Source organism: Pseudocercospora fijiensis (genome assembly GCF_000340215.1).
Source record: "Pseudocercospora fijiensis CIRAD86 unplaced genomic scaffold MYCFIscaffold_11, whole genome shotgun sequence".
NCBI lineage: Eukaryota > Fungi > Ascomycota > Dothideomycetes > Mycosphaerellales > Mycosphaerellaceae > Pseudocercospora > Pseudocercospora fijiensis.
This window is the reverse complement of record NW_006921542.1, coordinates 83696-105450: the sequence shown is the minus strand read 5'-3', so window position 1 is coordinate 105450 and position 21755 is coordinate 83696. Positions and strand designations below refer to the sequence as shown.

Sequence of the window (21755 nt, the reverse complement as noted above, 5' to 3'; positions counted from 1 at the left end):
TACTAATTATAGTTGCTAATTACTTAGTCTAGAATTATAATCGTAGTTATATATATTATAGTAACTAGCGATTATTAGTAATTAATAGTTAATATTAGAATACTCGAGAATGTACGAGTCTAGTTAGATTTATAAGCAAACGGAAGGAGAAGGAATCTTTAGGTTTATTTACTTACGGTCTAGAAATAGCTTGTAATTCTTAGTATTAGGGTATATAAGTAGCTAGTAAGTACTTTGTTTAAATAGCAAGCAATTCTATCCGTTTACCGCTTATCTATAACAATTATAATAGTTATAAGCCCGGAACGTAAATAAAGAATTTCACGAGAAAGTTCGAGAAATTACCCGATCTAGTAAACCGCTCACGCAAGCTTAAACCTTATCCGACGTTACTCTATAAATCAAAAAAGCGACTAAGTTTGAATAATAATAAGATAACGGTTATTACTCCGCTATAGACGCCGGTCTATAGGCGAAAAGAACCGATTAATACGAATTTAAAGATCTAGAAATATTAACGATACGACTAGTACGGGTTAAGAAATCTAACGATAAAGTTATCTACTACCGAGACGACTATTAGCGCGGTAAAGGGAATTCCGCAACTTACTACTAAGAACGATACTATCTAGATCGATCTAATTTAAGATTATTTATCCGGATAAGGCCTTTAGAAGTTTAGGAACGGTATACCGGAATCTATAAGCTAAGATTCGGCTAAAGCAAGAGAGGCTAAAGAAGAAGACGTAAAAGCGGTTACGTTTAGTAAGTCTACGGCCGGGGATAAGCGTATATACCCCCTAGGACTACGTACGACTAAGGAGGTAATCGATAAGATAAAGGAAGTAAGCGAGGTATCGATAAAGGAATAGGTTTCGACGCTACTCTCCCGTTTCTATTCCTTTAAAGCTCTTAAGGATATCGATACTACGGCTTTAGCTCTTACGCAAATCTAATCCGAGATTAAGGCCGCGGATAAAGACGAAGTTCCCTCGGAGGCCTCTAAGAAGGTAGTCCTAATTTCGTCTTTAGGAGAAGAGTATTCGTCTACCGTATTTGCCTTAAAGGCGGCTAGTTTATCTACTCTTTCCTATAAGGAACTAGTTTAACGACTACGGGACGTTAAATATACTATTACTACTTCTAAAAGCGATAAAGTAGTAGCCCGATATACTAAGGAAGCGGTAAAAGATAAGGCTAGTAACGGAAAGAAGGGTAATACGCCTAATATACCTAATAAAGCTAAAGGAAAGACGTATTACTATTACTAAAAGGTCGGGTACTTTAAACGGGACTATAGGAAGTATAAATAGGACTAAAAGAACGGAAAAGTCTAAGAGAATAATAAGGAGGAATTAAAGATCGCGGCTTAGACGGCTATCGATTCTACGACTCGACTATCTAATAAAGGGGATTAGATCCTAGACTCTAGATATACTAGATATATATTAAACGATAAGAACTACTTTACGGACTATAAGGATATAACCGGAAAAGTTACTCTAGCGAACGGTAAAATAATAAAGGTTATAGGGTCCGGTATAATCTTCGTCTAGTTTAAGGGAATTCTAACTACGATTCCGGACGTTATATACGTACCCGAGATCGGTTATAACCTGCTTTCGATAAGCTAACGCTAGGAACGAGGTATTACGGCTCTATTTACTAAAGAAGAGGCTATATTTCGAAGAGGAAACGAAGAACTAGTAAGAGGAGTACGCGTCGGGAGGTCCTATATTTAAAAGGAACCCGGATCTATCGGGACTTCGAGAGTAGTTACTCTTACGACTAAAGGTACTACGCTACTTTAGTACCGACGCCTAGGATATCCGGGGGACGAAAAACAACGAAACGTATATAAAGTACTACTAGGAGTCCTAGAGCTTTCGACGTTAAATAAGTGTTACGAGACTTATATTACTACGAAGTTCGATAGACGATAAAGTTAAGAAGAAACCGAAAAAGCAGATTATTACCTAGATAGGGTATATATCGATTTTTAGGATACGTATAAGTATAATACCTTAGAAGGAAATAGGTATATACTAACGATTACGGACGACGCTACGAGACGGTTAGATATCTGTCTTACTCGCTATAGAAGCGACGTATACGAAGCATTTAAGGCTTAGAAAAACGAGGCCGAACTCGAAACCGGGAGGAAACTAAAGGCCGTAAGAATCGATAACGCTCCGGAGCTTATTAAAGCTGTTAAGGCCTATCTAGGACTACGAATCTAAACGACGACGCCCTATACTCTAGAACAAAACAGAGTAGTAGAGAGACAAAACCGTACTATTATAACTAAGGTACGGGCAGCTTTAGAAGGGTCCGGATTACCTAAACGATTTTAGGGTAAAGCGGCCTATATAGTTACCTATTTATATAATAGGCTATTTATAAAAGGAGGAGATATAACTCCCGAGGAGCGCTATACCGGAAGAAAGCCTAGCCGAGAATACTTACGGGTATTCGGCTACCTAGCCTATCTATTTATTCCTAAAGAGAAAAGGAAAGACAAGCTAGAAAAGACGGCATTCCCGGGAATCTTCGTCGGATATACGAAGTCTATAAGATAGTATAGGATCTATAATCCTAAAACAGACGCTATTAGGATCTATACTAGCGTTAAATTCGACGAATCGACTAAGGAAAGTAGCCTACTATCCGGAGAAGAGCTACCTACCCTACGGCCTATTACGGATAACGACGACGGAGATATCGATCTCCTAGATAAAGGAGAGTCTCGAGAAGTAGAGGGAGAAGAAGTAGAGGGAGACTCTAAAGCCGAAGATAATACTCTAAAACCGTAAGACGAAGACGACGGTTTAAATAACGACGACGATAGAACAACTCGAGAACCGTCTTCTATAGATTCAAATATAAACGAAGGAGAATTACGAAGGTCTATAAGGGTATCTAAAGTCCCGAAGAGACTAAGGGACGAGATAGGACTAGTAGCTCTAAAAGTCGACTATCGAAAAGCTTTCGAAATACCTATTCCCGAGACCTATACGGAAGCTATTAGCGGCCCTTACTCCCGATAATAGAGAGACGCTATTAAAGAATATATAGAGTCCTTAACGGCTAATAATACCTACGAGATCGTCGACTATTCTAAGCTAAAGAACGGAAAAGGGCAAATAAACGTTATTACTCCGAAATAGATTTTTAAAGTAAAAATACTACCGAACGGACAAATCGACAAATTTAAGGCGAGATTAGTAGGAAAGGGCTTTACGTAACGCTATAGAATCGATTACTTTAAGACGTTCTCTCCGGTAATACGTCTCGAAAGCCTACGCCTTCTCCTAGCTATCGCCGCTATTAAAGGACTTACTATATTCTAGATAGACGTAGTAAGTACCTATCTACTTAGAGAACTAACGGAGGAAGTCTATCTAGCTATCCCGGAGGGCCTAGATGTTCCCGAAACTAATAAAGTACTTAAACTTCTAAAAGGAGTACTAGGACTAAAACAATCCGGACGAGTTTAGAATAAGACTATTACGGCTTTCTTCGAAGAATACGACCTCTACGCTATACCCGCGGATTAATCGGTCTTCGTTAATCGCGACTATACGATAATAGTCGCGCTATACGTCGACGATCTTATTATACTAGCGAAGATAGAAGCGGAGACCAAACTACTAAAAGACGGGCTTACGAAGAGGTTCGAAATAAGAGATCTAGGGCCCGCTAAGTTTATACTAGGCGTACGAATCGAGAGAGAAGCCGACGGGTCTATACTACTAGACTAAAAGCACTATATCGAAAATACGCTTAGGGAAGAAGGCCTCGATCTAGACGAAAGAACAGTCTCGCTTTGATTTCGGGTCGCGGACCAGGCTGCTGTCTGGAAAGAAGGAGAACACACGTCATATAGTGCCGAGAAAGTGCTCGCTCATCCTATGAAAGCCGCGCAGGTGTCTTCGACATCTTCATCCTCTCAGTCCATCCCATCTCTAAGCTATCAAGTCGCCGAACCCGACATTCTGCTACAATGTCCTTATCTTCTCAGTCCATCCCATTCCCAGGCCATCAAGCGGCCAACCCGGACATTGTACCACGCCATCCTTATCTTTTCAGTCCATCTCATTACCAACACACCAAGTCGCCGAACCCGACACTCTGCTACAATGTCCTCATCTTCTTAGTCCATCCTATGCCCAGGCCATCAAGCGGCCAACCCGGACATTCTACCACGCCATCCTCAACATTCCAGTCCATCTCATTACCAACACACCAAGTCGCCGAATCCGACATTCTGCCACGATATCCTCGTCTTCTCAGTCCACCCCATGCCCAGGCCATCAAGTGGCCAACTATGACATTCTGCTACTTGACCATCATCTTACGCAATAAGGCAAGGCGTACCTCCAACTTCCCAGCAATTTGAATGGGAGCTCGCCCTTTGCCGTCGTTGTTTGGCGTACGATCTTCTCGATTTCGTACAATGCCGTAGATGTTTCTGCTTTCGTCTGCGCTTGTTTTTTCACGGCCTTCCCCGGCGCTGGCAGCTTCGGATTGTTTGTGTGCTTGGGCTCATCGGTCGTCTGCTCGGGCCCGTTCTAGGAAGCGGTGGAAGCCGCATAGGATGTGCACGAGGATCGCGAGGCACAAGCGCTGGCGGAGCGCTCTGTTGCCTTCTCGCTTCTTTGGTAGCGATTTGGTAGCATCGGTGAAAACCTTGGGGAGAGATTTATGATTTCGGTGCCGTGGCGAGAGCATGTCGTTGCTGCTTCGGGCCTAGGAATAGCGAGGCATTCTTGTGCGCATCTAGGATCCTGGGCCGGAAGTGGTGGCTGCTTTTGCTGCGATGGGCGTAGCTTGGCGCTTGGTTGTCACGGCGTCTGTAACCCCCGATAGGATGAAGTAAGCGCGTAGAGACAGCCTCAGGCTCGGGAGGGCGTAGCTTGGCGCTCGGTTGTCACGGCCAGCCCCAAATCCCAGCGCCTCCTTGAGGGGTCGAGCAATAGAACTACGAGACAGAGAAGAACGACACATCCAACGGGCGAGGCCGCTGGGTCGCTTCGATCTCTGACACGAGTCTTCTATCCTGCACGCTGAGTGTTCAAGCCGACAAACCAATGTGCTGAAGCTCGACACCGCCGGCGGTAACCATGTGGAAGATGCCTTCGCGGCACTGTTAGCAGTCCTCCCCCCCAGACCAGCGAGATACAATCTAATCTGGCACAGCACACTTCTATGGCATCGCAGATGCACGCCAGCAGGGACATCAGATGAACGACACACACGCCCACGCCCACGCGCCTTGAAATCGCGTCCGCCTACCCGCCGAGCATTCCCGTCTGCCTTCGCGATTCGAGACCGACTTCCGAGGAAGCACCCATCGCAGGAGATGACAAGGAGAACGAGACTGTGCTGCGAAGGTGCAGATGCAGGCCTCAGACTGCAGTCGAGAAAGAGTATCAGCTGGCAAAGGTGAAGGAGATTGGGACTGCAAAAAGCACGAGGCTCTCTCTGTAAGCTTCGAGGGGCATGAGACGGCAAAGGAGAGGGAGATTAAGACGAGATCAAGAACGAGGATATCTGTACAAGCTTTGAGAAATACATTAAGATTGCAAATGAGACTGAGCCTGTCGCTGCACATGCGATCGAGCCTGCCGCTACAAATGAGATTGAACCCCGTTGCTACAAACGAGATCAAGCCTGCCGCTGCAATCGAGATCGAGTCTCCCGCTACAATGGAAAACGAGTCTCTCGCTGAATGAGACTGAACCCGTCGCTGCATATGAGATTGAGTCTGCCGCTACAATTGAGCTACCGAGAAATCTTGAAGAAAGCCAACTTTCCCCCCCGTCCTCGCATTTATTTCCGCTCCTCTCCACGCGCATTGCGCGGCCTCTTGAACAGTGCAGCGTCATGTACAGAAGTTCCAGGCGTAGCGACTAAGTCCTGATCGACACACGACTGAGTATCATCTCGAGGATGTTCTAAAGCAGAGCCAGCACTGGACTGGGCAAGACTTTGCGCACCAAGGTCCTGCGACAAGCCGGATTCCGACTGCTCGGGGAAGCGCAGGTCAGAATTCGACACGGAGAAGCTGACGTGGGCGGGAATCTGGTCAATGGCGGAAGAGATTCGAGCAAAGTGCTCCGGCATCCAATTGTCGTAGACGTTCTTCGTGAACTGGTATGCTGTCCACTTCTCCTTCCCGTCTTGGTCCATAATACCGAAATCGCGGATCATGTGGCGGTGGTACGTGGGTTCTGGGCCGCCAATGTCGGCAAAGTATCCATGTATCCTGACGCTGCGATCGTGGTGCGAGACGGACCAGGCAAGAATTTCACGATGAAGCTCCTCTTCGCGTCCGACGAGCCGGAACAGCTCCACCACCGCTCGTACTGCAATGGCGGCGCTGTGGGCGTTCTGGCGGTCGGCAACGTCAAGAGGTGCATTGCCAGCCTTCACCTCGCTGGTCAGGAAGGGAAAGTACATGTACGAGGTTGCCTTGAAGTAACTGGATGGCTCGTCGCGATCACCAAGGAATGGCTTCATCTTGTTGTACTGCTCTTGCGTGAAGGCTTTCTCGCGGAAACCAACTGAGAAGTCTGGCTTCGGTCGCGTAGTCGTAATGGCAATAGAACAGTCCCAGGTTTGATTGACGCTCTCTACCAGGCGCTCCAAATGTCCTGCGCCCCGCTTTGCGAGGTTTTCTGCAGATGGGACGATGAGGTCGCCGATGTCTCGAATGATCCTGGCCTCGTTTCGATTGTAAATGCCGCTGCATGTAGCCTCGAAGAGATCATCCCGAAAACCAGTGTCTCGAGGATATTCTTGCGCCGTTTCACGCAAAATCTTGCACAACTCTCTGCTCTTCTCGTTTGCCTTGGTGGACGATGGCAGCTTCATGAAGACGCCTTTGGTTTCGAGAAGTTCTTCGTACCGCTGGCTGCTGTATTCACTGCGCTTCGAACCGCCCTGGTCTGACGAGCTTCGTGTTGCAGAGCCTACGTCTGAGGCATTCTTACTCCGCCCAGACACAGATCTCTTCCGCGCGAGCATGTGCTTCTCCATGTGTCCGCCCTGTTCACAGTATTGTCGAGGCCACCGCTTGTACGCCGCCCAGTATGCGATTGGATCGCCGCCCTTGTCGTCGTGGTGGCTGCCTCGTGAGGCTAGTTTCGCTGGACTCTCTTTGGCAGGTTCCCGCCGTCGCTTGCGCCGCTTATGGGATGCTTCTGCTTCTATGCGCGACGCTGGTTCGGTCTCGTGCTGTGGTCTCGATCGCTTCCGACAGACTGTCGCAGGCTTCTCGTGATGCGCGTGCGATTGCGACGCCTCGAAGCGCGCACTCTTGCGCGGCAGTTGATGTTCGTGTTCGTGCTCGTGCGGCCGAGTCCTCTTCACTGTCTGCCAGTCAGTTGTGCGCTGTAAATGTTTGGGTGGCCCGGGCACGATACCTCCAGCGTTTGGTAGATGTGTGGTCGGGCGATGGTCGTCGCTTGCCAAAGCCGCCATGGTTGAAGAGGATGAAGAGGCGGTGTGTCAGCGCTGGCAATCTGATGACAAGCTCCGCATGGAGATGGAGATGCGGAGAGAAAGATCGGGATGTGGGGTGGGCAGGTATGCCGAGTGCCAATCCCGCTCCACCCACATTGCCACCCCACGTTCTCGAGACGGGGGATGTCTCGCTCGCGTTACTCCAGCTCAGACAGAAAGAGCAGCACAACATCGTACAATTCCACAACGGCACCTACTCCACAAGCTGTCACTCGCTGACAGCTTACAAAGTAAGAGCAGCGCAGCATCGTACGAGTTCACGACTGTGCCTACCACACAAGCTGTCAGCGAGTGACAGCTTAGACAGTAAGAGCAGCACACAGCAGGTAGCAACGGACGGATGCATCAGTAGGTGCACTGCAAGGAGGGAAGGCAGTTGATGTAGGTAGAGATGCAAGGACAAGTGCCAACTGAACCTTCTCCCCTTCTTCTTTCTCGGTAGCTGCATCAAGGCCGCAGGCTCAAAGGCCACCCTTTGAGATCGAGTCCTCTGACACCATCGACAACGTCAAGTCCAAGATCCAAGACAAGGAGAGAATCCCACCAGACCAACGCCGCCTCTGCCTCTGCCTCTGCCTCTGCCTCTGCCTCTGCCGCCGCCTCTGCCGCCGCCTCTGCCGCCGCCTCTGCCTCTGCGATCGCTGCCTCCCTCCGCCGCCATCATGTCTGCCTCCGCCTCCGCTCCTGCTTCTGCTGCTGCTGCGCCCGCCGGCCCTCTTTTGGAAGAGGAATATTTTTTCAATCAAGCTGGAAGAAGAGCGGCCGCAAGGCCCGATCATTTGATCATTTGGCTGCAGTCGCACGTGCATCAGACAGCCCAACGGCTGTTGGAAACTCATGCATACGAGCGCTTTTTTCGGGAGAAATTCCCACAACAATACCAGGCCTTTATGGCAAATTTTGAGCATGCGCGGGAGCTGGAGCAGCAAGTCTCGGCCGTCAGGCCAAAAATCGAGCTCGAGAGGACTGCCGTCGCCAGCGTCTCGCAGCAATGGCCGGACTGGGACTGGACCATCCCTGGAAACAGGACTCCTCCCTTCTGGCCTGAGCGCTCGCTTGCGACGCTCCGCTGGATTGCGCTTCGATATGAGGAGTGGCGCCCTCTTGTCGCAAGGCTGGTCGAGATTGTGCGGCACAGACTGGTCTCGCCGTCTGGAGCTGGCGTGCCAGCGGACTGGCACTTGATGCCATGCGATCTGCGAGAGCTGCGCGCCGAGCTGGAGGAGATGGAGGAGAAGAAGAAGAAGCTGCCTTCTCGCAGTCGAAGCCGCTCTCCGGAGCAAGGCCGTGCTGGTCAGCGGCCACTGTCGGACGGCCGGTCTTCGACTTTTGTGGGCTCGAATGCTCCCTCCATGCCCCGAGCATCTTCCTCGCGCCTCTCATCTTTGCCCTTGCCGCGCTCCTCCCTCCTGCCGCGCTCCTCCCACCGGCCCTCATCCTCCTCCCGGCCCTCCTCTTCCCTCGGGCCCTTGCCCTCTACGCCCCCGCCTCCGCCTGCTTCGCCTCCTTCGCCACAGCGGCAGCAGCGCAACATGGCGCCAAAACCTCGCGGTGCTGCAGCCAAGCTGGTCCGCGCCGCCGAGAAGAGGGAGGAAGAAGATCGCCAGGCTGTGCTGGACTGCCGCGATCCAGGAAGGCTGCCGGAGTTGACGCATCGGCACCAGGCCGCCATAACCTGGCTTCAACAGGCCAAAGTTTTGGCCGACTCCTGCCCGGAGCATTGGGACCAGTAAAGTCCTCTCGGCGGCACATTGGAGTTGTGGGTGCACTCCTTTTTCGAAAACCCTCGCAGATGGAAAACTGGGTAAAAGCTACCCTGGCAATGTACTCGCACCTTGACGTGGTGCTGGGGCTTTACAGCAAACAACAAAGCTGGACCAAGTCGAGTACAAAGGACACTGACACTTCTTCCTTTCGTCGTGAAACATGAAGCGACACTCTCCTACCGATGGCACGGTAGACGCCGCAGGCAGAATGAGTTTCCAGCGGCCCTTGCGGCATTCCCTTTCTCTGCCGATGGCAAGGTCGATCTCTTCCGCAAATCTCGAAAATCTTTCTACCGATGGCAAGGTGAATGGTTGTCGAATAATCCTCTCCGGGCCTCGCATTATTGCTCTCCAGCAATTCTCAAGTCCCTCTCAGTATCGACGATAGGGAGGTCGATGCAGGGCTCTTCAGGCGGTCCTTCCAGCACGTAGACTTTTCCGCGAATCTCGAAGCTCCCACTGCCGATGGCAAGGTAGACGGTTGCGGAATACCGCTCCTCAGCTAATCCCCAGTCTCTCTCCCTATAGACGATGGCAAGGTCGATGCAAGGTTCATTTGGCGGTGTATCTTCGGCGAATCTTGAAACTCTCCCCACCGAGGGCAAGGGAGATCAAAGCGAAGGACTCTTTAGGCGGTTCTAGCGGGACTGAAACTCTCCCTACCGATGGCAACGTAGATGATAGCGAAATACGCTCTAGGCGGTCCTTCTAGCGTTAGAGCTCTCTCTCTATCGATAGCAAGGTAGACGATAGCGAAACACTCTTTAGGCGATGTTTGCACTACGTAGTAGCTCCTCCGCGAATCTTAAAACCGTCCCTCCCTACTAATAGCAAGGTAGGTAATAGCGAAGCACTCTTCGGGCGGTCTCTCCTATACGTAGGCTCTTCTACGAATCATAATACCGATAGCAAGATTATAATACCGATAGCAAGATACATATAATAGCGAAAAACTCTTCGGGCGGTCTTTCTAGCATTTAGTAGGGTCTTCTATAAATCCTAAAACTCTCTCTCTATACCGATAGCAACGTAGATAGCAAATTACTCTCTAGGCAGTCTTTGCAGTATATAATAGGGTTTTCTATAAATCTCTTAAGGCACGCTATACCGATAGCAAGGTAGAGAAATAGCGAACTACTCTTCTAATTCGAGTACTATCCTAAAACTTAAGAAACCTTCCCTACGATAGCGAGGACACTAGACTAATTTGCGGCGATAGCTTAGTCCTAGACTACATTTACGAAAGCAAGGTTAATTAGCGTTATATTGCTCTTTAGTTTAGTCCTAGCAGGATACTTCGGCACCTCTTCTTTCCGGCCTACCGATAGTAGGGCAGACAGCTATATTACGAGGGTTCTATTCCAGATTACTAATTATAGGCAAGGTGCACCTCGTTAATAGACACTAGTTCTACGGACTACCGATAGCAAGGTAGAACTTCGCCTCTTTATCTTTAGCGAGGCTATTACGATGCCGTCTGCTCTCCGCACTACTAATAGTAAGGTAGATCTTTATCATTCTCGTTATGAATAGAGCTTAGGTCCTACGACGCATGTTATTATCCCGATGCACTCTTCTCTATAGACTACCGATAGCAAAGTCGAGGCATACGATTCCGAAGTATAGCAAGATACTCTTCGTTTACGAATGCATCTTACTCTACTAATCGCAAGGTATATTAGGCAACAAACTCTCTAGGAACCGTTAACTAGGCTAGCGCTCGTTAGTATAACCGATAGTAAGGCGGATTATATTTGCGTACTCTCCTCTCTAGACTAAGGATTGTAAGGAAGGTCGACTACGTTTATAGTAGAGATGTAAAAACCTTAGTAATTATAATAGTAATAGTAAATAGTAAATAGTAAAGTCAAATTGGCAATAGTAATAGTAATAGTAATAGTAATCCTATAGAGAATTCTATAGTAATAGTAATAGTAATTACTAGTATACTATTTTAGTATAGTAAATTGTATTCTATACGAGTCCTAGTATCTATTTCTCTAGAATATATTATAATATTTACTATAGAAATATCTAGTAAAACTATAAAGATTTTAATTTTTAAAATTCTAATAATAGTAGTAGGTTCTTATAGAAGTTAATATCTTTATAGTTTCAATAGATAAACTATTAAAGAAATTCTATATAGTTAAATTTTTTTCAAGACTAAACTAAGTCGACTATATTACGAATGCTAGTAAATTAAATAAAACAGGATTTAGAAAGAACTACTTATTTATTAGTAATTACAATTATACAAGTTATTATAGTAAGGTATTTTATATATAAGTCCTAATACTTATTTTACTAGAATATATTGCAATATTTACTAGAGCTATATCTTGTAAAACTATAGAGAGCTTAATTTTCAAACGTTTTAGAATACATTTTTAAAGAAATTAATATTATTATATGTTTATTAGATATACTATTTTAAACTAAATCTATATATAGCTAAAGAAAATCTAATTTTTCTTATATCTAAACTAAGTAGGCTATATTACCAATTCTAATAAACTAAAATAAACTAAATAAATTAATACTTAAAGAGAATTAATTATTTATTGGTAATTACTATTATACTATTTATTCTAACAAAGTGCAACCTATATCAGTCCTTGTCTTTATTTCTCTTAAATATATTATAATGTTTTCTAGAGCTGTATCTATTAAACCTAGAGAGCTATTAATTTTAAAATAATTTAGAATATACTATTAGGGAAGTTGATATCTTTATAGTTTTACTAGTTATAGTATAAAGAAAAATTCTCTATATAGTTCAAGAAATCTAGATTTTTTTACTACCTAATAGTTCTAGGTTATAGTACTAATACTAGTAAAGTAAATAAAACTAAATCTAGAGAGAACTACTAATTTATTAGATATAGTAGCTATAAATAGAAACATTAAAGAATTAATATATATACTAAAAAGATTAGAAATCTCGTAATATAATAGATCTAATGATATAGATATAGGGATAGCTGCAAAAGTAATAGTATCTAAAAAGCAAATTTATAATATAGCTTAAAAAGGCTATATATATAATAATTAGAAAAGGAAACCTAGTCTTTTATATACTTAGAAATTATGTAATTTATTATGAAGCTATCTAGTGATCTAGAATTCGCTAGGAAAAATAATATTTTTAATAATCTAAAATATATCTTACTTTAAATCTAAATATCTAAACGAATACTATATATATTAAGCTAATATTAAATATATAGACTAGGTAGTATATATCGTGATTACTTATAACTTGTTTTTCTAGAGTTTCTTACTAACCCGTCCTATAGAATTCTATACGGTATTCGAAGCCTTTTAAAGTTATTTCCTAATATAGTAGCTGTAAATTAGGAATGTTTCTACGAGCGGGTTTAGAGCGGGGTATATAGAGTATAACTATACGTCTTATGCGACCGTATAGCGCAGTCTCTCTATCTAAACAAACTCGCAACGTAGACAAGAAATATAGAACAACTTAATAAATTCCGAATAAATCTCTACCTTTCGAGATGTCTCGATAGCGCCGTTTTTACCATCCGTACGGCTTTAATGCCTACGATTACCGTTACAACTTTGCTAGGTCCCTCGGTAAACGTATTACGCTAAAGAAGTACGGGTTTGTACTACGATAGCTAGGTTCGTTCGCTAATTCTGTTTCGAAGCCCGACTTAGCGTCGCGACTTCTTTGCTCTTAAGTATACCCTTCGTAAGGTTCAGAAATATATAGACAAAATCAAGGACCTTAAGGCCGAGATTCGGACTCTAAACGAGCGTATCTACGACTTAGAAACGCGCCGTACGTAAGCTACTGCCCGCCTTTAAGGTTTGCCGCCGCGTTTGCGTTTCTAAAGGCTTTAGTCGCTGTTTAGTATAACGAGAATCTACCGATAGTTATACCGGGTCCCCTCCCTCTTCCGGAGCCCTAAATCGAGGATTTGCTAACTCTAAACTTAGAAGAATTTACCGCCGAACGTAAGTATAAACTAGAATACCGAAACGAGTACTAATTTTTGTTTTAGAAATCGAAGAAATTCTCGGAGGCTTAGACATTTAGAGCTACTAATATCGCTCTAAGATAGGCTATATATAGCCTATATAACTACCAAACACTATCGTTAGTTAGGGGTAATCTAAAACCCTACTAAAACTTTGATTTAGGCCTTGTTTTTTTTTGTTTTTTTATCCTTTAAGATTTAAAGAGATTATTAGATATACTAAGAGAATAAACAATTGGTTTTAGTCTCAATCTATCCTGTATAATAATAGAATTTTTATCGTATTCGTAGGAAGGCTATAAAAGCCCTAGAAGCCGGGGGCCCCCGATATTAGACTTTGAGAAATCTAACGCAATCTAAAGCTAAAGTAGTATAGATTCGGGACTAAATAGTAGTATTCTAGGTCGGACTTAGTACAGATCTATCCTATATAACGACAGAATTTATATCGTATACGTAGGAAGGCTATAAAAGCCCTAGAAGCCGGGGGGCCCCGATAATAGACTTTTAGAAATCCAACGCAATCTAACGCTAAAGTAGTATACATTGGGGACTAAATAGTAGTATTCTAGGTCGGACTTAGTAAAAGTCCATCCTATATAACAACAGAATTTATATCGTATACGTAGGAAACCCTATAATCTCTAATATAAATATTTCTAGTAGTTAAATAGAATAACCCTTAATTATAAAAGAGTATCCTCTCTAGATCTTAGTCTTATTACATTTTTTCCTATACTGTAGCATTAAACTAAGCAAGTACTATTGGTACTTATAAAGCCAATATCTAGCATTATAGTACTATATTCTTCTATTATTCTCTATATTTATACTATAGGCTATACTAACTTCTCATCTAATTAAAACCTGTTTTAGCGTCTAGGTCTATATCTGTATTGTCTATATCTAAAGCATCGTAGTCTTTATCTTTACTAAATTCTTTATCGTCTTTACTTAGAAGCCCTATAGTTTATTCTAATTCCTCTAAATCTAAATCTTCCTTAGTAGCCTTTTCTTTTCCTTTATTACTCGAACTAAATGCTTCTAGAATTCTTTCTATATCTACTTCTTTATCTTTTATTATATCTTCTTCGTCTTTAATAACCCCTAGACTCTTTAATATAATAAGTTTCTTAAGATTCGCCGAGCTAAGTCTATTACGTTTCTTTATTAATCTATCGACTGCTATAGAGAACTACGACTCGCTAGGTACCGATGTTGCTAACATAGATAGCTAATCTTAAGCTATATTATAAATAATAGGTAGTCTATACTCTATACTTCTATAATAATCTTCTAGTAAATTTCTATTATTTCTATCGTTCGGCACTCTAGGCTTAGATAAGTAGGTCTCTAACTCGTCTGTTTCTAATCGTACTTTATTATCTTTAATATAGAATTCGTCGTCGCTGCTATCGTTATTATTCGCTCTAGAACTACTAGCAACCGTAACTTACGATTCGTTATAAATATCTATACGGCCCCCAGTACTATTATACTCGCTTTTATAACTATTATATATTTCTCTTAGATAATCTTTTACTTTATTTATTATAATAGGGCTAAAGTTAAGCGGAGGACTTTCTAAAACTTATAACTTCAAATACGGATTCAGAACCGTCACAACTAGCAAGTCTTTTAGTTTATCAAATGTAACTGTTTTACTATTACTATCTAAAACGGTCGTATCTTTAATAGGATAATACTCTAAGGCTTTTGTAATAGCCTATTCTAACCCGTATTTTAGAAACGGATTAGCTTTAATACTAGGATTTTCTAAGGTCTTTTCTAAACTCCTTATAATTTTGAATATTTCTAATATAGTCTTTAATATAGTCTTATAGTCTCGGGCCTAAAATAGCTTAGTAGGATGTTTAAATATCTCTAGAATATTTCTTAATATAACAAGATAGTCGAAGTCTCTATTATTAATAGTAAAATTATCTATATTTAAGCTACGTCACTGTTTATTAGGTAATCTACTAGCGGTATCTAAGACTTTATTAATTTTACTAAAATAATATATTATACTAGCAATTATACTATATTTAGATAGCTATCTAGTAACATTATCGCCTTTAAGCTTCTCGGAACCTCCTTTAGTATTGTTACGGTTACTCGCGATAGATCGTTAGGTGACTTCTTATTACGTACAAGCCGAGGCTTCTTTAGAGAGACTAATACAAGCGGGAGGCTAAGACAGAATAATTAGTATAAAGGTAATTCCAATTAGTAAGTAGGTAATATAAGTTAAACGCCTCGAGCTATAAGGGCATTCCGGCGTTCCTAAATATAAAAGAGACATCTTGTCTATAGTCGTAAGCGACGTAAGCGACGCTATCGCTCTCGACCGCTCCTATCGCTCTATAAGATAGAGCGATAGCTTAGCCCGCTAGTCTTAGCGTCGCTCTAAGATTATATAAGGACTCTAACTAATTAGATCCGTAATACTATCCCCCTTCTTAAGCGGAATAGTCCCTTATTCCGGAACTTTCTAATTCCTAACTTCTTTGTTATACTAAAGTTATCGAAGGACTTGTCTTCTCGCTAGCGTAAGGAAAATATCGTAAACAATATCCTCGCCGACTGTTTCGAAATACTAATCCGCTACTTTTATTACGAATAGGCCGGTAAACCCTATAAGGTCGATCTTCGTTCCGGTCGCTACTCCGAGTGCGCCCTATATAGCTAGTCCTATAATATACAAGTTACTCGTATAGAGTATAAGAAAATCCGGAAGGCGCGCCTAAAGATAGCTAAAGATCTTAAGGCGGCCGAAGAGGAGGAGGACCTTCTTACGCGGAAGCTCTTCGAGTATCGCGTAAAGGTCCGTCGCTTACGTAAGTCGCTACGTATAAAGGAAGATCAGGAGGTATAAGCTCTCGAGGCGGAGGAAGCCTCTATTTAATAGGCGTAGGAGCTCGAAAGGGAGCTAGGTTCTTCGCCTATAGAGCCGATACTATTCTCGTTACCTACTAACGAGCCGTTTCCTCTAGATAGCCGGTTATAGATGTCTCCTTATAACTAGAGTCGTCTAGATAGGATATCCTAGCCTATCCCTAAAATCCCTAGTAGGAGTGCCGAGAATCTAGTATCCTAAAGGTATATATTCTAAGTATTTCTCGTTTATTTTATATTCTAGCTAGTTAGTCTAGTAGTATAATTCTTAGCTATAAAAGACATAGTTGCTAGGTACGCTACTAGAGTCCCCGCTCCTCGAGCTATACTATCCTAAGTATTAAGAACTCTAAGGCGCTATAATCGATAGAGTCTAAGAGTATAAGGGTTAGAGGCTAAGTAGTAAGAATGTATACTAAACTTTAAACGGAACTAAAGGAAGTACTAAATTAATATAGCTACTATCTATATAAGACGAACTGCGAAGAAAGGAAGAAGGGTACCTTAGAGGGAGAGCCCCTTCCTTAGTATCCCGCCCTACGGGCGTCTAGCGCGCCCGACGCGTAAGCGTAAGTATATATGCCTTGCTTACTTATCTCTTAGCAAACCTCTACTTTTAGGTCCTTCCCTACGCGCTAAGCGCGCGCGCGCGTGTCCTACTTATCCGCTATCTCGTAGCTACTTTATTTCCTAGCTAACTTACGCGGCGCGCGTATACGAACTCGTTTAACCGCTCTTAAGCAAATATATTTCTCCTAGTACTTCCCTATCTTCCGGTTCCCTCCTACTACTCGGATCTATCCTACGACTCTATCTATCTCGCTTACTATCGTCCGTATACGCGTACGCGTAGTTTAGTATAGTCCCGTCGTTTGTATATTAATACGTAACGTATTATTCTACTATATACGGACTCCGCGGGAGTCCCTAAGGTATTACGTTATACGGCTAAATAGGCGGCTAACTAAGCGACCTACTTCGTAGGGGGCCCCTATCGCTAAGGTAACTTAGATTAGATATTACTTTATAGTATAGCGGCTAGCTTATAGGACTTGTCGGTGCTTTCTAGGCAGCTACTATAATAGTAGCCCCCCCCCTCGTTTTACGTAGAGTTCCTACGACGCTAAAGCAGGTCCGTATATAGTAGGTACTAGTATTCTTACCCTAGTTCGGGGTAGAGACCTTGTTCTAAATTCTATTTGTATACTTCTCGGAGGAAGTGTTCTAGGATAGCTCCCTCTATCGTTATATAATCGGTATAATCTCGTAGGAATTCTTCGATTACTTCGCGGGCAAAGATAATATAGCGTAGAGGTTCCTAGGTCGTATCTTCGTCTAAGTATCCCTCCTACTATACCTCTCCCTATAGTCCGGGAGGGTTAAGATTACCGAAGTTTGTATTACCGAAGCTCTATCCGATAATTACCCGTACGGTACCTAAGGCAGACTCCGGTTCGTCTTCGGCTTAATCCGTAGCCTCGGTAGCTTCCGGAATTAGCGGAATGTCTTTAGGGTCCGTAATCTCTCCGGCGGTTCTTAGGTTAACTACGTATTTAACGGGGTAAATATTAAGATTATCGGGAAGATCTAGCTCGTATACGTACGTACCGACTTTCTTTATAATTCGGAATAGTCCTAGGTTTTTCTAGTCGAGCTTTTTCGAAGGTCGGTTAGTTCTAATATACCGTAAGTCGAGGTAGACGTAGTCTCCGACTTAGTAGTCTAGTGCGGCGCGTCTACGCTAATTAGCGTAGTACTCGTATACCTCCTAGGTATATCTTATCTCGTCCTAGAGCTCTTAGTAGGTCTAAGCTATCTAAAGAGCGAAGGCATCGGCGTCTCTCTCTAGATTACTTACTAGGGGCTCTAGTTCGATCTCTACTAGTTCTATACCGGTTCGGGGGTAAAACCTAGCCGAAGCGTAAAAAGGCGTAGTCTAAGTCGTCGCTAATTCCTAATTGTTAATAGCAAATTTAATAGAAGGCGTTAATCTTAGCTAGTCGTTTTAATAGTAATTATAGAAGCATCTAATAATTTGTTTAATCTAGGCGTTTGCCCGTTCTATCTATCTATCGGTCTACGGGTAGTAAGCCGTTAAAAGGCGTACTTGAATTTTAAGTCGCTCGTAGAGGCGTTTCTAGAAGCGGGCGACGAAATTTAGGCTGCGATTAGACACAATTAATTTAGGTAGGCCTATATCCTTCTATACGTCTCGGTAGAAGACCTAAGCCGTATTCTTCGCGGTTAGGCTACGGGCGTTTAATACTTTCTTACGTTTAGTAAGACGATAGACTATAACTAGTATATTTTAAAACTAGAGGCCTTTAAAGTCGGATCCCTTCGGTAGGTCTATAATAAAATCTATTAAAATGTACTACTAAGGTCGTAGAGGAATTTTAAGAGGCTTAAGCAGTCCTTGCGGCTTCTACGTATCTGCTTTTGCCCTTCGATATACTACGTAGTTTTTAACGAATCGGTCGATATCTCGCTATAGATCGGGCTAGTAGTACTACTTCTAGAGTTAAGATAGTATCTTAGCTCGGCCGGGGTATACTATTCCGAGAGGGTCGTAAGCTAAATGTATAATCTAATCGCGTAGATCTTCGAAATCCGGGACGTAGAGGGTATTCCGGAACGTTATATAGGGCGCTCGGGGTAGAGTTCTACGGAGTTCGTACTTAGAGAGAGAGACGTTTTTATATAATCGTTCTCCGTTCTATAAAGTATAAATTAGGCCTCTAGTAAAAGCGTCCTCGGCGTACGCTATCGTAAGTCGCTACTCGAGTTCGGTAGGTTCGAGGAGGTTTTACGCTTCTTCCTCGCTATCCTAGTTACTATCTAAGTCTTCTAAGCTCGTATCTTCGTCGTCTAAGCTATCGTTATCTCTAAGGAAGGTAGGAGCGGCTATTAGTACGAAGGATACTATAAGGGGCTCCGGGCTAGTAAAGTCGTCTCCGAGGAGCTCGCATAGCTCCTAGCTTAAGTTATACTCCTTTAGGATAGACCGCTCTTCGCGCTACGGGCCTCGATCTAAAGGCGAGTCTCCGTTACGTCTCGTAAGTACGTTAGCCTATACGTTTGCTTTACTAGGCGTATACTAAATTACGAAGTTAAACCGGGAAAGGAACTCGCTCTAGCGGACTTACCTATAGCTAAGAATCTTACTTTTAAGGAAGTAGACGAGGTTCTTATAATCCGAGCTAACCTAAATCGGCGATTCGGAGCCTTCGAGCTCCGGGCGCTATTCCTCGAAGGCCTTAACGATAGCGAGGAGTTCTTTGTCGTAGATATCGTAATTGTATTCCGCGGAGGACATTTTCTTAGAGAGGTAGGCTATAGGTAATTATACGTCTTCCGGAGTTACTCGCTAAAAGAGAACGGCGCTAGTCGTTCCGTCGGAAGTATCGGTTTCTAGACGCGTTTCTTTATCGAAGTCGAAGTACTATAGGATCGGTACGGTCGTAAAACTTTGTCGTAGCTAGTCGAACGCTTCTTAATAGGCTAGAGACTACTCGAATTTAACGTCTTTCTGCGTTAGTACCGTAAGAGGCCGGGCGATCCCGCTAAAATTCCGTATAAATCTCCGGTAGAAGTTAGCGAAACCGAAGAAGCCTTAGACTTCCTTTACGTTTTAGGGTACTCCCTAGTTTAGAACGGCTTCGATTTTACCGGGATCTATTCGGATACCTTCTAAAGAGACGATAAGGCCGAGAAACTTTACCTCTTACTTATAGAATTCGCACTTATTAATATCGATATATAGTCCGGCTTCTCCGAGCTTCTAAAGTACCTTTTCGATATATTTATAGTATTCCGCTTTCGTTTTACTATAGATTAGGATATCGTCTATATATACTAAGACGAAGTCGTCTAAGAATTCTTTAAGTATATCGTTAATATAGAACTAGAACGTACTAGGCCCGTTATAGAGCCCGAACGGCAAGACTAGGTATTCGAAAAGGCCGTAATAGGTTCGGAAGGCTATTAGCTATTCGTCTCCCTCGGCGATACGGATTGCGTTAAAGGCAGCGATTACGTCGAGCTTAGTAAACTAGCGAGCCTTCGAAAGGCGTTCGAGCGTTTCGTTTATAAGAGGAATTAGGTAGCGGTTCTTTTTCGTTAAAGTATTAAGGCCGTAGTAGTCTACGTAGAAGTAGAGACCTCCGCCGGGTTTTCGTATAAATATAACTAGTACGGCAGCTTAGGAGGAACTAGGGCAGATAAAGCCTTTTTATAAGTTATCTTCTAGGTATTTCTTTAAAACGAGGAGCTTGTTCTAGGATATAGAGTAGAGAGGGCCGTACGGCGGCGGTTTACCGTCGATTAATTAGATTTTATAGTCGATACCGGGTCGATACGGCGGTAGAATATTAGCGTTCTTCTTTAAAAACTAGTAGAGTCGGTACTAGTACTCCTTTAGTAGTTTCGTCTTTAGATCCGTCGGTTCTTCGTCGAACTTTTAGATAGCTTTTTCGATATCTTATATCGTAGCCGTAAAGATCTAAGTACGTTTGTCGCGGGCAAGACGCGAGAAGGCGGCCGCGCTAATAGCGAATACGGTACGATCTCGGGGAGTCTCGGATTTAGAACTAAATTCGCTAAAGTAGTGCTCTACGTAGTACTAGCTCGTAAATAATAGAGATTCGGAGGCCTAGTTAATTACCGGGTTATGCTTTTTAAGCTAAGGACGGCTAAGAATAACGGGGTAAGTCTTCGGAAGTTTCGTAAGGAAAAACATAATATATTCGGTATACGGGCCGATAGTAATAGATAAGTAGCAGATCTAGGTTACCTTGCCGGCGGCCGCGGTCGTACCGTTAAACATCTCTAACTCCCGAGCGTACGTAAGGTCTTAGAACGTTAAGCTAAGCTCTCTCGTATAGTCGTAATCTATAAACGAGTAGCCGGTTACGCCGTTATTAATAAGAGCTATAGTTTTTAATAATTTCTTTTAATTTCCTATTAACGTTTCTACTACGAAGGGCTAGTAAACTAACTCTTTCTCTATAGCTAAGCTAGAGAAAGGGAAGGTAGTAGTAGAGACTCTTAATTTCGGAACGAATAAACCTTATAAGCGACTATATATAAGGTTTAAGCTTTTCCCTAGCTGTTTAGAGCAGCGCTAGCTAATAAAGGCGTATCTAGGGTCGTAATAGTCGTAGCGGCGACTCGCTGTATCGTTAGTATATTTAGCCGACCGACGAGAGATAGGTAGAGGCGAGCGATATATCCTTTTATACTATAGTAGATATATTCTCCTACCGTACGGCGGCGCTGCTTCTCCTCTTCCGAAAGCTTACCGTTTACTAAGGGCGCGCGCGGACGGGCGCCGAGTAAGGCAGCGCTTAAATCTATTAGGTCGGCGGTAGGCTAGGCGCCTAGCGGTATTAGGGCTATAGTAGGAGCTAGTACTAAAGCCGGTTTCTACTATGTCTATAGTTTCGACAGTAGCGTAGCGAACGGCGATATAAAGCGGCCGGCGTTCGTACGGGCGCCTCCGCGGTTAGCAATAATTTTCGTAAAGTTTCGAGTTATATTATCGATACGTATTAGTAAGGCG

The 21755-nt window shown here is 43.4% G+C and overlaps 2 protein-coding genes across 2 annotated transcripts; one reads left to right on the top strand and one right to left on the bottom strand.

Moving 5' to 3' along the window:
- Positions 1–6018: 6018 nt before the first annotated feature.
- On the bottom strand, positions 6019–7107 carry MYCFIDRAFT_98289 (uncharacterized protein; the record flags this gene model as incomplete). Its single annotated transcript, XM_007933714.1, has 1 exon — positions 6019–7107. A coding segment is annotated over one exon (1089 nt), but the record flags the coding sequence as incomplete, so codon positions are not given.
- Positions 7108–7529: 422 nt separating this feature from the next.
- Positions 7530–9935, top strand: MYCFIDRAFT_179677 (uncharacterized protein; the record flags this gene model as incomplete). The annotated part of the gene is made up of 10 exons (XM_007933713.1): positions 7530–7818; positions 7858–7879; positions 7917–7930; positions 7970–8034; positions 8064–9137; positions 9164–9413; positions 9460–9604; positions 9649–9766; positions 9796–9805; positions 9844–9935. The coding sequence occupies 10 exons, from the start codon at positions 7530–7532 to the stop codon at positions 9933–9935; spliced, it is 2079 nt and encodes a 692-aa protein (XP_007931904.1).
- Positions 9936–21755: the final 11820 nt, after the last annotated feature.